General features: G+C 37.0%; 1 protein-coding gene across 1 annotated transcript in view; it reads left to right on the forward strand.

Annotated features, from left to right (window-relative positions):
- The window catches only part of ERO1B (endoplasmic reticulum oxidoreductase 1 beta), a 34,464-nt gene extending 19,016 nt beyond the window's left edge, over window positions 1-15,448 (forward strand). Inside the window, exons 7-16 of the mRNA XM_068402473.1 lie at window positions 1,354-1,474; window positions 1,565-1,611; window positions 2,736-2,747; window positions 3,608-3,634; window positions 5,073-5,165; window positions 5,314-5,560; window positions 6,932-7,001; window positions 8,191-8,277; window positions 9,856-9,989; window positions 10,903-15,448. Of these exons, the coding sequence (XP_068258574.1) occupies window positions 1,354-1,474; window positions 1,565-1,611; window positions 2,736-2,747; window positions 3,608-3,634; window positions 5,073-5,165; window positions 5,314-5,560; window positions 6,932-7,001; window positions 8,191-8,277; window positions 9,856-9,989; window positions 10,903-10,963 (899 nt within the window). The 3' untranslated portion in view covers window positions 10,964-15,448. The remainder of the gene's footprint in view (window positions 1-1,353; window positions 1,475-1,564; window positions 1,612-2,735; window positions 2,748-3,607; window positions 3,635-5,072; window positions 5,166-5,313; window positions 5,561-6,931; window positions 7,002-8,190; window positions 8,278-9,855; window positions 9,990-10,902) is intronic.
- Window positions 15,449-15,743: the final 295 nt, after the last annotated feature.

Genomic DNA, 15,743 nt, shown 5'->3' on the forward strand with positions numbered 1-15,743 from the left:
ATGATAAACTAGATAAGGGAATTGATCTAGCTGAAAACAACTTCATAACCCAGGTCAGCTTTCCATCCTTCTGTTGCACTGCCCCACAGACTCAGTTGTATGTGGATAATGAGAAGAAAAAATGGAGACGTGAAGTGACCAGGAAGTGTAGGAACTTCTTAGATTAGCCATGATGTCAAAGAAATAAAGCAAGCTGTAATTTGACTTTGTCCCATCTGGCACTCACTGTGGTGTTGTGCGTCTTGTGTCTGTCTCTTTTCTTTGTTTTTGCTACTACTGCTGAAGTGATGCTTAACTGCTCATGCAGAATCATCTCTTCTTTTCAGAGCAGTTTTCACTCTCTGTTTCTGTGGCTTTTTTTGACATCTGAGGAAATACTCTGTGGCACTGCTTGGCCTATTCCTATGAATAAGTCTCTGGACTACTGGCTTGTATTGTATGCGGGTTTTCTTAAGCATGAGTTGTTCTTGACCTAGAATTTCAAAGAGGAGGGAATTCTTCCTGCTTTTTACTGCTTATAGCTCAAAACTTAAGTTTCTATTTATACAGAGTTTTCAAGCAGAGAGGGTACTGTTTCACAATTTTCTTTGGGTATGTTGCCTGAATTTGTAGTGGGCTTTAGAGATGAGGGTATAACTTGTTGACATGCTGCTTAAATAACATAGAATCATAGAATTGTTTTGGTTGGAAAGGACCTTTAAGATCATCAAGTCCAACCATTAACCGAACACTACCAAGTCCATGTTTCTGGCTATAACCAACAGAGCATTCTGCAATATGCTGTAGGTTTGTTCAAGTAAGCAATGTGACTTTTTGACAGTATACAAGGGTATCTTGGGGAAGAAAGTGATTTAGCTAATAAATATACAATATGCACCAACTACAAGATGCACTTCTTTGACCTTGTCTTTATCAAGAAGCCCCCGTAGCAGTATACACATTTCAAAAAAACAATTCCCCCCAACCAAATACTGCTGGACAAATAAACTTTGAATTTGAAGCCCATTTAAAACAAAACACTGTTTATATCTTAGCGTAGGGTGAGAGAACACATTGCATGACAAGTGTTTATGGTGGAGTTGAAGCCACATAGAACGTGTTCAGACATTATAGAAATTCTGGCTGCACAAGAGACTTTGGAATAAATTATATACTTTTGAGCTTTCTATTTAGCGTGTATATTGCTGTATTTGTACGTACAAGGCATTTATGATCCAACTGGAAGGCAGAATAGTATTATCTGAAGACCTCTTATTTATATTTTATTCTGTGTGTCTGTTTTTTTTTACATGTAATCTTTTTTAAATGATGAGTTAGAATATGTAACAAAAGAATATGTAACATCCTATTTAGATGAGAGATCTCCAGATGCACAGTATGTGGATTTGCTGCTGAATCCAGAACGTTACACTGGATACAAGGGGCCTTCTGCTTGGAGAGTATGGAACAGCATCTATGAAGAAAACTGCTTCAAGTAATTGAGAGGGAGAGGAAGCCTATTTCTTATACCTGCACTTTGGTTTAGCTTAAAACTGATTTTTGTGTTTTCTAACTTATTTTCTAGGCCTCGATCTGTCTATCGTCCTTTAAATCCACTGGCGCCTAGTAGGGGTGGGTCTTGCCTGTTTTATTTTCTAATGCAGTTCTTTTAACATAGTGACTATCGCAGTACAAGTGATACAAATAGTGATCTTCAGTCTGTAGGTGTGCTTTCTGCTTTTTTCATTTCCTGTGTAGAAGTAGCTGTCCATTTTCAATATTTAGACTAAGGTTTGTGATACTTGATTACATACATCCGTAATCTTACGCATATGAATAGGCTTATTAATGTCAGAGGAGCTAATGTGAAAACTAAAGCAAGTCTCAAACTGTTTAGTAAGTGTCACAGTAATTTTCCAGTGTGGATGGGAAGGAGTTAAGTTTAGTAAAACTTTCAACGCTTTTATATTCTTTCCATGTCTTTTTTTCCTAGAGCATTTAATCACTTTAGCTCGTAGTCATCCTAGTGTAATGTAGCTTTACATTTTCCATCCATAATGTTTAGTGTATTACAAATGTACAAATAATTGCATTATTTGAAGAAAGAGTGGATACTTAGGAAGGCTCAGTTATCTACAAGAATGTAAAAAAAAAAGTATGCCAGTGACTTGGGTTTTAATTTTTTTAAGTTTTCAAATTTAAATTGAAACCTATAACCTGGTGTTCCAAATGAGTCAGCTTTCCCCTGTCAGTGTGTCTCATTTCCTTTAAAAATTAACTGTTAGCCAATAGATTGAGTTAGAAAACATATCACCACACATTAGAAAATCAAGATAGCTTTTAGTAATTATAAATATTGAGATAATATATTGCTGGCATACAAAAATAAAAAGAATTGTAAGAGCAGTTTAACTCAAGGATCAGAATTTCAGAAAGGAGCACTGGTCAGATTGTTGAGTAATGGGAATTGAAGAAGAAGATTTCCTAGCCATCTTTCTGAAGCTAAAATATAGCTTTCAAGAATATGTAAACCAGCTAAGATTTCAAATTCTTAGTGACTTGCATTATGATGATGTGTTTAGTCTCAGGTGGTCTTGAGGAGGAGGAAGAGGTTGGAAAGTAGCCTGTTTTTTTGTAGGTTAAATAAGGCTTCATGTACTTTTTCAGTATTTGTAGTAAAGCCTGTGTTTCATTACTGCTTTGCTGTGGAAATTATCATTTTAATGCTTATGGATTTTTTTTTTCCCCCCCCTAAGGAGGAGATGATGGTAAGTCATCTTACTTTGCTTGACCTGCGGAAATTAAGTAAGCATTAAAGAGTTTTGGACATCTGATTTATTCACTTTATTGCTCTTGCCTTAGAGAGCAGGAAAGTTATGTTTTTATGCAGATGATTGATCATGTTTTTATTGGGATAATTCTTTCATTTGGAGTAGGGGGAAGACGTGGGTAAGAGCAAAATGAAGTTCTGTTGTTGGTTCTTATCCTTGTAAGAAATATGTTCTTATCCTTGTAAGAACATATCCTTGTTGTGATCTGTTATTAGTGAGATAACTGGAGATGCATAAAGTAAAAGATTCTTGGGTGTCCTCCAGAGCCCCATTGATACTGATGTCAGATCCCTTAAAAGAAGAGTGACAGTTTTCTTGTGTACTTTCTTGAATGTCCTTGTTGATTTTGGGAAGGGGGGAGGGGCGAGGGGAAGCATTTGGTCTGTCTACAGTGAGACAGACTTTAAGATTTTTTCAGTCAGCTGAAAGCTCTCAGGCAAAAGATCTAAGCCTAGAGGAAACCTTCAGACAGTAGCAGTCAAGGTAAAGGCTATCAGATATAATTACACTCTTCTATCATGTCTTTCACCACTAGTACATATAATCAGGCTTGTGCTTTCATACACTTCTGAATGCCCTAACCAGTAGCTTAGTCATGTTCATTCTTGTATTTCTCCTAGTCTGATCCCAACAGATTTAAACTAACCTCAAAGTTCAGTCACTTCAGTGCCTATTTGCACTTTAGTAGCTAAATTATTTAGCTTTGTATCCAGATGGCAGCTAATGTTAGTATTCGTAGTAATATAAAGATACTGTAACGAGTACTCTTCATTTAATTGTATACTTTGTATTTACAGGAGAATCTTTCTACACCTGGCTAGAAGGTAAAGCCTCTTGGATGCATTAGTATAATGTTAAATTCACTAGAAGAAACACTATAGTATTTTTTTCCTCTCCCCAAATATTTTTCATAGTGTGGGCTTTTTAATAAATTGTGCAGAACCTCTGAGTGTCATTCAAATAATATTTTTGTCTTGAGGGTCTTTCGAAATCTTCTCATTCACTTAGATAGTATACTCCTTAAACCCTTCAGCGTTGCATCTTTTGTAAAGGGGGAGTTCACTTCAGTACCAGTTACTTTGAGTTTTCTGCTCATTTTAGGCATTTAAGCAGGGACATAATTATTAGTAATATTGCTAAGCATTTTTATTTGAAAACAGCTTTAAAAAACATTAAAGTTTTTGATGGTTCTGTTCCCAGTATATAAACTAACATAAGTATGTGTGTTCAAAAGGCAAAGCAATTTGCTTTTTATGCATATTTAAATGGAAGTTATTATTACAGTGGTAGCAATCAAAACTGCATTTTGGAGGTGTGCAGAAAAGTAAATGCATTAAATGTACTTAATTTTAAACTTAGTTCATTCTGCCTTTCATAAGCCTTTACTTGTCTAGTTGGAAATCTCTAACTGGTGCTATTGTAGGAAAGCACACAAATCTATATGCTTTTTGTAGTGTGGTGTCTATAAACCGGCCATGTCTCAGCCTCACGGATAGGTTTCACCATCAGCTCTTCCTGCTTCTGTTTGTGGAGACTGGAGCGTCAGGGAAGTCACCCAAACATATCTTTGAGAAGGGAACAAACTCCTAAATTCCAAGTGTAGTCTCTGTCTCTGGATCTAAGTGATATTATAAGTAATTTCTGCATTTAATTTCTATTTTGGCCACCCAATGCCACTGCATTTCTGTTTATGCTGTAGAAGTCTGTACCATCAAAGTCATTTTTCAAGGTTTTGCTCTGTGCATTTAAATCTTCAGTGAATTTACAGTAGAGCTGGGAAGAAATATTTTTGCCATAAGGTTTTCTGGGTTTTTTGATGTTTTTCTGTAAGGTCACTACTCTAATTCAGTGGTAGCTTTCATTCTAATTAGGATGGGTCACAGTATAGTTCTGGTTTACAGACTGTCAAAATTTGATACTATTTCAAATTTATTGCTCAAACAACGTAAGCATCTTACTTTTGTGTGACAATTTAGCTATACTAATTAACCACATACTTATTTGACTGTATTTATTAGAACACTAAAATACCAAGTAAGAAATGTCAAACTTCATTCTTAGTACTTCTTCGTATAAAAAATAAGTGGTAAACTTTTCCTGTGATGGATATAAGGGCTTATTAACAATGCTGAGGTACAGTAATTGTAACTCTTGAAAGTTAAATGATGCAGATGTGCATCACTGAAATGTCAAGGTGTATACATTTTAATACATTATTTCCAGTATTTAATTTGGGGTCTGTTTGTCTTTTTTCCTGGACAGGTCTTTGCCTTGAGAAAAGAGTGTTTTATAAACTAATTTCTGGACTTCATGCTAGCATCAACTTGCATCTGTGTGCAAATTATCTTCTTGAAGGTAATTTAAGCCTAGGTAAAATGGCTGAATGGAATTCTACAATAACATGTATTTGCTTTTTCCTGAAAATTTTTGATGTATACTTAGTTACTTTCTTTTTCTAAATATGTATGTTGTACTCCCTGTGCTCTTTTTTTCCTCTGTGTAGAAACCTGGGGGAAGCCTCGCTGGGGACCGAATGTGAAAGAGTTCACTCGCCGCTTTGACCCTATTGAAACAAAAGGAGAAGGACCAAGGAGACTCAAAAACTTGTATTTCTTATATTTGATTGAGCTGCGTGCTTTGTCAAAGGTTGCACCATACTTTGAGCGTTCAGTTGTTGACCTTTACACTGGAAATGGCCATGAGGATGCTGAATCTAAAGCTCTCTTACTAGATATCTTCAGGGATACAAAGTAAGGCATAAGATTTCTTTTTATCAGTAGTTTGAAATTCTCAGTTATATTTGCAAGTGAGAACAGATGACTTCTTAATAAGCGAGGACAAGGAGGAGAGGTGGAATGAGGAAATAAAATTAAGTAACGGGAGAGAACAAGAGGAATTTGTACATTTGATGGGAAGAGATGAATATTTTTGAGGTTTGAATATAACAATCTTTAAAAAACAAAACAAAACAAAACAAACACAAAACAAACAAACAAACAAAACAAACAAAAAACCCAAACAGGTGAACAAAAACCACCGAAAAAAACCCCACACAACAAACACCCTGGGCTGCTTCCTGTTTGTTGCTTTTTCTGATTCTTCAGTGTAAGATGCACAACCTGAGTCCAGAGGAGGGCCACGAAGGTGATCAGAGGGCTGGAGCACCTCTCCTATGAAGACAGGCTGAGAGAGTTGGAGCTGTTCAGCCTGGAGAAGAGAAGGCTCTGGGGAGACCTTCTAGCAGCCTTCCAGTACCTGAAGGGGGCCTACAGGAAAGCGGGAGAGGGGCTTTTTACGAGGACAAGTAGTGACAGAACGAGGGGGAATGGTTTTAAACTGAAAGAGGGTAGATTTAGATTAGATCTTGGGATGAAATTCTTGACTGTGAGGGCAGTGAGACATTGGCACAGGTTGCCCAGAGAAGCTGTGGATGCCCCTCCCTGGCAGTGTTTAAGACCAGGTTGGATGAGGCTTTGAGCAACCTGGTCTAGTGGAAAGGTGTCGCTGCCTGTGGCAGGGGGGTTGAACTAGATAATCTTTAAGGTCCCTTCCACCCGAAACCATTCTATGATTCTGTGAACTTATTTTGAAAAGGAAGATAGTACATGTAGTCTTAATGATCTAGTTAAGTAATCCAGCTTTTATCATAGACCTAGCCTGTGGGGTTTTAGCCATCCCTTCTTCCTTCAGTTTACTCTGTAAGGTTCTTTAGTCCAGTTTCTTTGCTCACCTTCTCACTAAGTTTTGTAATTGGTAATGTGCTGTGTGGCTTCGTTGCTGCCACTGATCATGATCTTGCTACGTATTTGAGACGTGGTAAGACAGTGATCAACTGAAAAGCAAACATTAAGACAATTTCAGTGTGTATTAGAAAGAAATCTTTATCAGTGGAAATGGAGTGAAGAAAATTCTCAACAAACCTGTAAATAACACTTCAAGTTACAGTGATTGAATAGTAAAACTGATACCATTCAGTAAATTTTTAAGAGCTATTCTGCAAACACTAGGAACTCTGAAAAGTATTTTACACTGATGGCATCAGCTGCTCACCAAGCTCGATGGAACACTGTATTTTATACCATTGTTGGGTTTTTTTTTTTTTTGCATTTTGTCTTTATTAGGTCCTTCCATATGCACTTTGATGAAAAGTCCATGTTTGCTGGAGATAAAAAAGGAGCCAAATCATTAAAGGTAAAGCTATTTTTCTGAATGACATCCAAAATATCCATTTTGGAATTAAGTTGTGTTATTTTAGAAAACCTCTCTATCTATGAGAAGCAGAGAGAAGCATGAGAGTGGAAAAGGCAGGGATAAAAACTTACAGAATTGTGTTTGAGAGGCCTTTTAATCTGCTTTGTAGTGAATGAATGCAAGGTGGTGTCCTGAGCCAAGCAGACTGAAGTCTCTGGTTTAGTGCCTTGGGTTTGCTGTCAGGACTGTGATGAGGCAAATTAGTTGAATTGATATTACCAGTAGATGCAAAGGTGTTTTTTAAGTAGAGTATCTGTTTCTCATAAGCATCTGAAAAAAAAAACCCAACAATGATGTTTGCTTAAAAAACTGATGCCTTATATAGTATAATACAATGTAATATAATATTATACTTAACATTAGAAAAGCATAGTTCCTAGACTTGGGAACCTAGTGTTACTACTTAGCAACTTCCGGTGTTAATGTGCTGGTGTTCAGCTTGGTACATGCTACAATTCCACAGCTGGAGTGTGGCTCAGTAATAAAGGTCTGGTTTAATACTTACTAACACTTTTAATACTTATTTCAGTAATAGTATGGAATTTCATCAGCATTAGAAAGAATGCTATTAGAAAGGTGCCAGTAGTTTATCAGCCCAGCTAGTGTTTTTCTGACCTTAAATATTTGAGATCGTCTTAATTAGTTCTGTGCTGTGCTTGCTTCCACTCTGAAGCTGCAAAGCCACAATCTGCTCATATCTTTGGACGGGAAATGTCTTTTGTGAATTGTAACTTGTTTGCCAGTTTCTCAAAAAGGTACTTTGGTTCAAAAGGGATTTGAATAATGGGGAGAAAAATTGGGCAGGGACACAGATACAGTACTTACAGCTCAGAAAATTTTGAGCAAGTTGCTAGAAACTCAGTGTACAGAGTCCAAGTGTTACCCTGCATGTCCTGTGTTTTTGGTTTTGGGGTTTTTTTTGAGAAATGAACTATTAGCAGTGCCTGGAAACAAGACTCTGGGTTTACGTGGACCTTTGTTATGGCGTGACCACATATGGTAGTGGTTTTGTTAAGTTTTAGTAATAGAGAGTTGGTATTCTAGTGGTACTAGATTAGTTAACCTTCTGTTTTTGTAAAGCTAAGAGGTACTTTAACTTACCCTTTTTTATTTTGTTTTTAACTGATAGGAAGAATTCCGATTGCATTTCAAGAACATATCCCGCATAATGGATTGTGTTGGATGTGATAAATGCAGGCTGTGGGGCAAACTGCAGGTACAGCTTATTTTACGTGTGTGTGCACTTGGTGGGGGGAGGTTAGAAGATAAGCATCTATTTCAGTTTGGCAGGATGCCTCTTACCTTAGTATTCACGCTTTCTGCACATGGTTGGTCTTTGATATCATAGAATCATAGAATGGTTTGTGTTGGAAGGGACCTTAAAGATCACCTAGTTCCAACCCCCCACCACACCTTCCGCTAGACCAGGTTGCTCAAAGCCCCATCCAACCTGGCCCTGATATCCTTATCTATATATTAAAAATAGACATATGTTTAGTTCACTGTTAAACAATTTAAAAAAAAAAATGTTTAAAAAATGTTTATTTTGTTTAGTCAACAGCTGTTCAGTTTATTAGAAGGTATAGTTTGTATTCTCAAAAAAAATTATATTTAAAGCAGATGCTTCACAGCAAAGTCTTACTGGCAGCCAGTATCTTATCTGTATTCAGTGATCAGATGAGCCTTGTAGAATCACCTGTGGGAAGCCTTCCTGGAAATACACAGCTTGCTTAATTGTTAGAAAATCCAGAGTGAGACTTAACTCCACAAATTGAGGCATAAGAAAGAGAAGTAATTCAGATTTTCACAATTTATGCAGAAGGCAGCGATTGAATGCAAAGGTGCTGCACAGTAAAGCTGGAAGTTGAAAAACAGAATTTCAGTTTCTGGACACCTGGTATTTTTATTTTGAGAACAAGATTTTAAAACTCAAGACTAATGTTAAGTCCAGACTGAGAATAGTTGTTACTTTGGGTTGCCTACGGTACTATTCTGCTGTACAGCATTAAGCTTATCAGAGTTCAGTTTTCAAATTGTAACATCAAAAATCTGGTGGTCTCTGCTGAATTTCCAGAGTTCTGCCTACCCTGTCCTAGTTAATGCTTCTGATATATTATTGTTTTTTCCTTCTCACACAAAATGAAATAGGGCCAGATTTCCTGACCTGCAGCCAGCCTCAATCACTTTTTGTCAAAATCCAGTGGTTGTTTCTGTAGCCCGATTAAAAAGGGAAATAAGAATAGCTTCTTCTGTTCTATTTCTGTATAGAAAATAGGGGTTGAAACTGAAACTGCAATGTCTGCCACTGGGACTGGAGGTGGAAAAAGCAGAAGTGTTGTGATACCTCATAATAAAACCTAGTTTGACTTGGAAGGGGGAGGGGAGAAGAAAAGGGGAGATCTGATCCAACAGCTCCTGCAGCAGTGGGGCATCTGTAAGGTAAGGGGCGGAAGGGAGCTGGAAGTGTTGTTACAGGCGTGTTTTTCCTATGCATCTGGTGTGGCTGAGAAGAAAAGAGGTGGGAAAGGAAATTAAAAACACAAGGATGAAGAGCGTAGTATTCATGAGGAAACAAATGTTCTTAAATAAGTGACTGAACCTGGTACACAACTGATGGCATGCATTTGTATTGGGGTCCTGGTTTGTGTACAATTATTTGGGTTGAGGGAGTGTCAATATATAAGAATTGGTGCTACAGTTTGCCCGGATTAGTAATTTTTTAACTTTTTTATGGTTTTCTGAGAGCACAAAGGAGTGATCTTCTTGATGTTAGAACACTGGACTTTTCTTGTAGACTCAAGGCTTAGGAACTGCTCTGAAGATCTTGTTTTCTGAGAAAGAAATACAGAGCCTTCCTGAGAACAGCCCATCAAAAGGTTTTCAACTCACACGTCAAGAAATAGTTGCTCTTGTAAATGCCTTTGGAAGGTAAGTTTTTATCATTTGTATAGTAGAAAAACCATAAAACGTCAGTGTCAACACTCAAGGTCTGTGGAAAGATGGTATCGTACATGTAGCTGTAGCTTTTAAAGGCTGAATTATTAGTAGTGATATGGATAAACTTAATGCCATCAAACTGAGTATGTGAAGTGCTGATTATTGGCCTTGGTCATCATTGTGTGTTGGGATCCAGTTCATCTATTTATCTGAAATCTCATAAATTCCATCTTGTGAAAGCTGGATTTAAGTCTCAAACAGTCTTAAGCATTAGACTTTGGGTATGTCTCCTCAGTTTTGGACACTGAGTAGAGCTGTTCTACATTTTTTTTTTCTGTTTTAAATATGTATATGTCAAAAGTAGTGAAAAGGAAGAAAAATATGTGGAGATATTTTAATGCTGCTATTTAGCCCTTAGGCTTTTGTATTTTTGTGTATGATGTGATTATTTTTGTTAAAACTTTAATTTTGATTATTTTTTTTTAAAACAGCAAAAGCTTACCCCATTCAAGTGATGAAATAAAACATTTTAATAGCTTTAAAAAATGTGTAGAACTTGCTTTGTTCACTCATTATGCTAGTTCTTCAGATCTCGATTACAACAATCTGATCCTGTTTAAAAGGATGTAATTAACGTTTATTACCTCTGGTTAGAGATTTTTAGATGTTTAATGAAGTCAGGAAAATTTTAAATATATCTAAATTTAATTCCTGTAATATATTATGTAAATATAACAGAGTGTGAGATAGCAGATCTTTTGAGGGAAAGTTGTATCTTAGTTAGTCTTTGGAACAGAACTGTGTTCAAAAAAAAATGAACAAAAAGCCCCTATGGAAGATGATGATTTGCACTTCTCTTTCACAGTTGACTTACTAACACTTAAGGGGTGTTTTTCTTTTACAGGCTTTCCACAAGTATAAGAGAGTTGCAGAATTTTAAAGTTTTATTGCAACAGACTAGGTAATGAAGGCCTTTGCACAACCCATTAGTGAAGACCATTTACATGACTGCATTGAGCAGAAGGAACTGATCCTTACAGGAGTCACATGAACTGATAAAAAGTAAAATCAAATACCAACTTGAATATTTATGTTTAAACTAGGAATGGTTATTAATTAGAAAAGATATTTATGAATGAGATATATAGTTTTTAAATGTGTAAATTATGCTGATCTGTTTATTTTTTAAGTTCTCTGCTCACGGTTCTGTTGTACTGAAACTTCATAAATTTTCTTTATTTCCTTGTCTTTTTGAGACAGTTGTTTTATATGAAAACATATGTACCTCCACCCTGACTTGGCATGTCCTGAAAGAGGTGGTCCACCTCTCGCCTCTCCCCAGTACTGAGCTTCAGTATATTCTAAGGATTGGGTATGCTGATTCTGGCTGTCTGAAAGTGTAAAAAAAAAAAAAAGAAAAGAAAAAAGGAGGGGGGAAAAAGGAAATGAGGCTCTTGTTGAGTTCTGACTTCTTACTGTAATAATGAAACTTACTTAAAAATAGGAAATTTACTGAGCAGAAAATTTTATTTCATACTGAGCTCCTTTGCATCATGCTGATATCAACATTTTTTTCCTTATGTGCTGCTTTTCAGAATTTCCTTTTTTCTTTAAAATAACTACCTTGTCTCTGATGCAGCACAGTAGGAAGTGACTTTTCTGTAGCCCCTTGGCTACCTGCATTTGCTTGGGGACTGGGGGTAAGGGCAGGGGGAGATGGTTAGTGCTGCTGGCTGAAAAGCCTCTGTCAATCGAATTTGCATCTAGCCCATTTTATTTTCTAGATTGTAATCACAAGTTTAGTTTCCACAAATAGTCTTTTTAATGTCTAAAATGTTAAAATAACACATTTCAATCTTTGAGCTGTGGAGATAGATTTGCTTTTTATGGGTTATGTTTTAGTGCTATGTTAAAAGGTCGGTGCAAAGAGTAAGAACCTGTTTTTGTAGCCACTTTTAAAAGAAGATGCTTTTTAAAATTCATAATCACACTGACATTTAATACCGCATACTCTATCTATGCAATCCCTAACTGTATCTTCTTTAAAAGGATATTCAGTGTAATAAAACGGGTATGTTAATAACATAACTTTCATAAAATAAGAAATTACTGGTGTATCATTGTCCACAAATGTCAATGATAACTTACCATTGTCCAAAACAGAAATCAGAAACAGCACTACTGATCAGTAGCAACCAAATATTGGTTTAAATTTAAAATGAAGTAATAATTTTTTTTTAAACCAGCACATTTCAAAATGAAGTTAGGAGTTATGAATGTAGGAAGTGCTGATACAGTGTAGATATATCTCTTGTTTTTAAAAATAAGTCTTCACAAAATAAAGTGCTCTTAAACATTTTTCACCCTACCAGATATTTAGTGACCTGTTTATATAAAGGATTGTAACTGTATTGGCTTCCATAGTGTGGTCCCTTACAGCTGAGATTTCCTGAAAGCTGGAATACGCTCTATGGCCTTTGTTTCCAGACTAGTCTCAAATTTCTACCTGACTGGAAATGAGAGACTATCCTGCTGACACTTGCTGTTATGAAAAATACTGTTTCTCAAGAAAGAACCATCTTGAGTCCAACTGGGATAAGCTAAATGAAAGAAAAAAACCAACCAACCACACACACACACGCGCACACACACACACACACACACACCCCCCCCAAAGTTTTGGTGATAGTTGCACAAATTGGCAATGAACTGATATCCAGGCCTAAGTTCTTGTTTAAGCCAGTAGATAATTTAATGTGCCGTTAGAGAAAGCTGATGCCAGCCTGGGGATGTTACGTTCTTACCCAGCAGCCTCTCTTGCCTGTGGGCACCCGTGTCTGAGCAAGTCACCACAGGCTTCCTTTTTCTAGTTAGTGGAGAAGGGCAGGTGATTTCTCGGTCGATTCTTCTGGCCTGTTCTGAGCTCTGTAGGGTATACTGTAGGATGCAGTGATTTGCACCCTAGAGTTTATTTTTTCTTCATTAAATTGAAGTGGGAATCAAGGTAACTAGCTCAGACACGAACAGCAGTGTTTGGTACGTGAGTTACACCCTGAGTATCTTAAGTTTTCTGAGTAATTGTATATATTGAAAGTGTGTGTTTTTCAGCGGGCCATTATTTCCTTGCCTTTCGGATTGACCTGCAAGGACTAGAACCTGTAGGCTCACTTGTGTGAAAAATGCTGTATAGCTGGGATTTATCTGTGTTATTACAGTGCCTAAAGCTTTAGGCAGGATTTTCTAGTTGAAAATAAATTGTGTTGTCTGTGCTGCCCCAGGAAGGACCTGAGTCTCCCAATTTCTTCCCTTTTTCCCCTTACTTTGTGGGGAAAGTGAATTGCTTCCAACCTTCTTCTGGGGATGCAACTTGCTATTTTTCCTTTTTTCCACCTGTGCCTGGCTAAAACCTACGGACACTGAAGCAGCATCACATGCTAGCGTCATGCATTTCTCATGGGACAGGTGAGAGATTCAGGCACATAGATCCTGGGCATCTGCTCCTTGCAACCCTCACTGACACAATGCGGCACAGTTAACACTGTTGGATAAGGACGTAAAGAGATGGGAAGCTTTTCTTCTTTTCCTTTGTGTCAGGAAAACACAGGAATGCAACTGAACAGCAAATTCTGTGTACAGGGAAGTTCTGTTGCATTTGAAGGTACATCGCGCTTAGTGATCAAATATGGATGGTGTTTCATTTCACTGTCATTGTGGAAATAGGACATAAGATTTTTCCTGTTACAAATCTAGTTGAAACAATTTTCCTGTCACCATCTTTTTTACTGTATTTGATGTACGTTCTGTGACTATGCTGCCGATGAAGTTTTGCCATGTGAGTCGGATGACTTAGTTCTTTATATGTTAAACTAACTTTTAGAAATTTACAGATCTGTTTTTATACTGAAGAATAGGGTTAGTGACACTGTCCATGACCTGTAAACTATTTTAAATTCCAGCTCCCTGTTGGAGATCAGCTTGTCAACATTGTCTGCCATTCATTTCAGAGTAAAAGTACATTTCCTTGTACAAATGACGCAATGATTGTAATCCCAGAGGTACTGAGAAGACAAAGACAAAAATGTTTCATTTTTCCCAAGCCATGCAGACTTATGTGAAATAGTAAAAAAGACTTGGCGCAAACTGCATAGGTAAAATGTAGGGCACTGTTGCTGAACATCTTGCTCTTCAGTGCCTGAGGAGGAAGGTGAGAACATAAATTTAAAACAGTAAAATATAGAGACTTGTGTAAGCTGGAGTAACAAAAGTGTTTTCCTACTTCAGCTGATGATTTGTGCTGTGTGTCGTTGTATGTGCATGAAATACACTGTGCCACACTTTCTTGAGTTGTGTTTTAATGGTTGGGTTGCCTTTATCTGACCTTGCTTTGTGCTTTCCTGGGAAATGACGTGTAATATGTTGTAAACAGTCTAGATGCTTATGTTTATAAAGTAGCAATCAGCAATTCATCACTTTACAATTCCTCCGTACAGCTAGCCTATTAAAATGTAATATTTATTAAAATCAAAGTCACTGTTGGGACTGCTTGCTGAGATCTAAACACTTCTGAATCTTTGCTACGTTTGAATCTATAAAATGCGAATTAAAGTATTTTCTGCTACAAACTTCTTTTTGTGAATGTAATTTTGGGGGTTTTATTTGAAAGATGTTTACTTTTCATTTCATTTACCTTTGAGCTACACTTGGTAGAAATTATATAACTTAAGTTATTTACATGTCAGTCATTTAAGCTTAAGATGATGAGCAGGCTTTCGTTCTCACTTAATGCCGTTCAAAAGATAAACGTAACCCGTGTACCTGTTGCTGTTCACAGTGCGTTGTAGCGTGTTGGCCTTTCAGAAATTCATGTGGCAGGATTATAGTATGTTTCTGAATGAATATGGCCAAATTTAGCCACTGCTTAAGTCCAATTGTTTTTAAGAGGCAAAAAGGCTTATTTTGAAATGAAGTTTGGTCCATTCTGTCCCTTTCTCAGAACAGCTTATGAAAATCAATTTTGTAAATCTTTTTTTTCCGGTTGGTTTACCCAGTGGGGCTCTTCATGGGAAATCATTCCCCCTAAAGGGCTTCTGCAGCTCTCTGTTTCATTCCATGCATGTATTTTTAACAGATTATCTTACTAAAACTTTGATACACATATTTCATCCTCAGTTTAGGTGGGTAAGTACCTGTTACACAGGTGATGATAATGATAGTGATTTAATTAAGATCTTACCTTTCACATTATTGTTTAAATCTCCTGTTTAATTCATTACTGTGATTGGTTAATAGTCATGTGTAATTCCACTTTTTTGCATGCATACTGTGGCATAGGGATTACGCTTTTTTAAAGCACAGAATTCTCATAATTGAATTTTTGCTGTGCAGCTGTATCTACTGTGAAGAAAATGTAATTCCTGCCGACTTTTCTTGCACTGGGTCTTCAGGCAGTTTTGTACAAACATGATTATAGAACTCCAAAGGGTTTAATAAAATTTCTGTCTTCTCCCAGCCCTGTGGCATCTGGCTGATAGTTTAATGTTTTTTTTTTCCTTCAACAAACATTTGGGAAGAAGTGAAGAAACTAATGGAAGCTCTGGAGGGCAAACAGTTGACAGGGTGCTTCTGCCAGAGGCAAGGCTCGTGCTTTGATTTTACCACAAACGCCCCAAAAATCAAAGACTGTGTGGAAGACTTGGCATATGAGTGTGGCACTACTCTGCTTTCGGCTTCCAAGCAGACCTGATC

Source organism: Nyctibius grandis, chromosome 1, assembly GCF_013368605.1.
Source record: "Nyctibius grandis isolate bNycGra1 chromosome 1, bNycGra1.pri, whole genome shotgun sequence".
Classification (NCBI taxonomy): domain Eukaryota; kingdom Metazoa; phylum Chordata; class Aves; order Nyctibiiformes; family Nyctibiidae; genus Nyctibius; species Nyctibius grandis.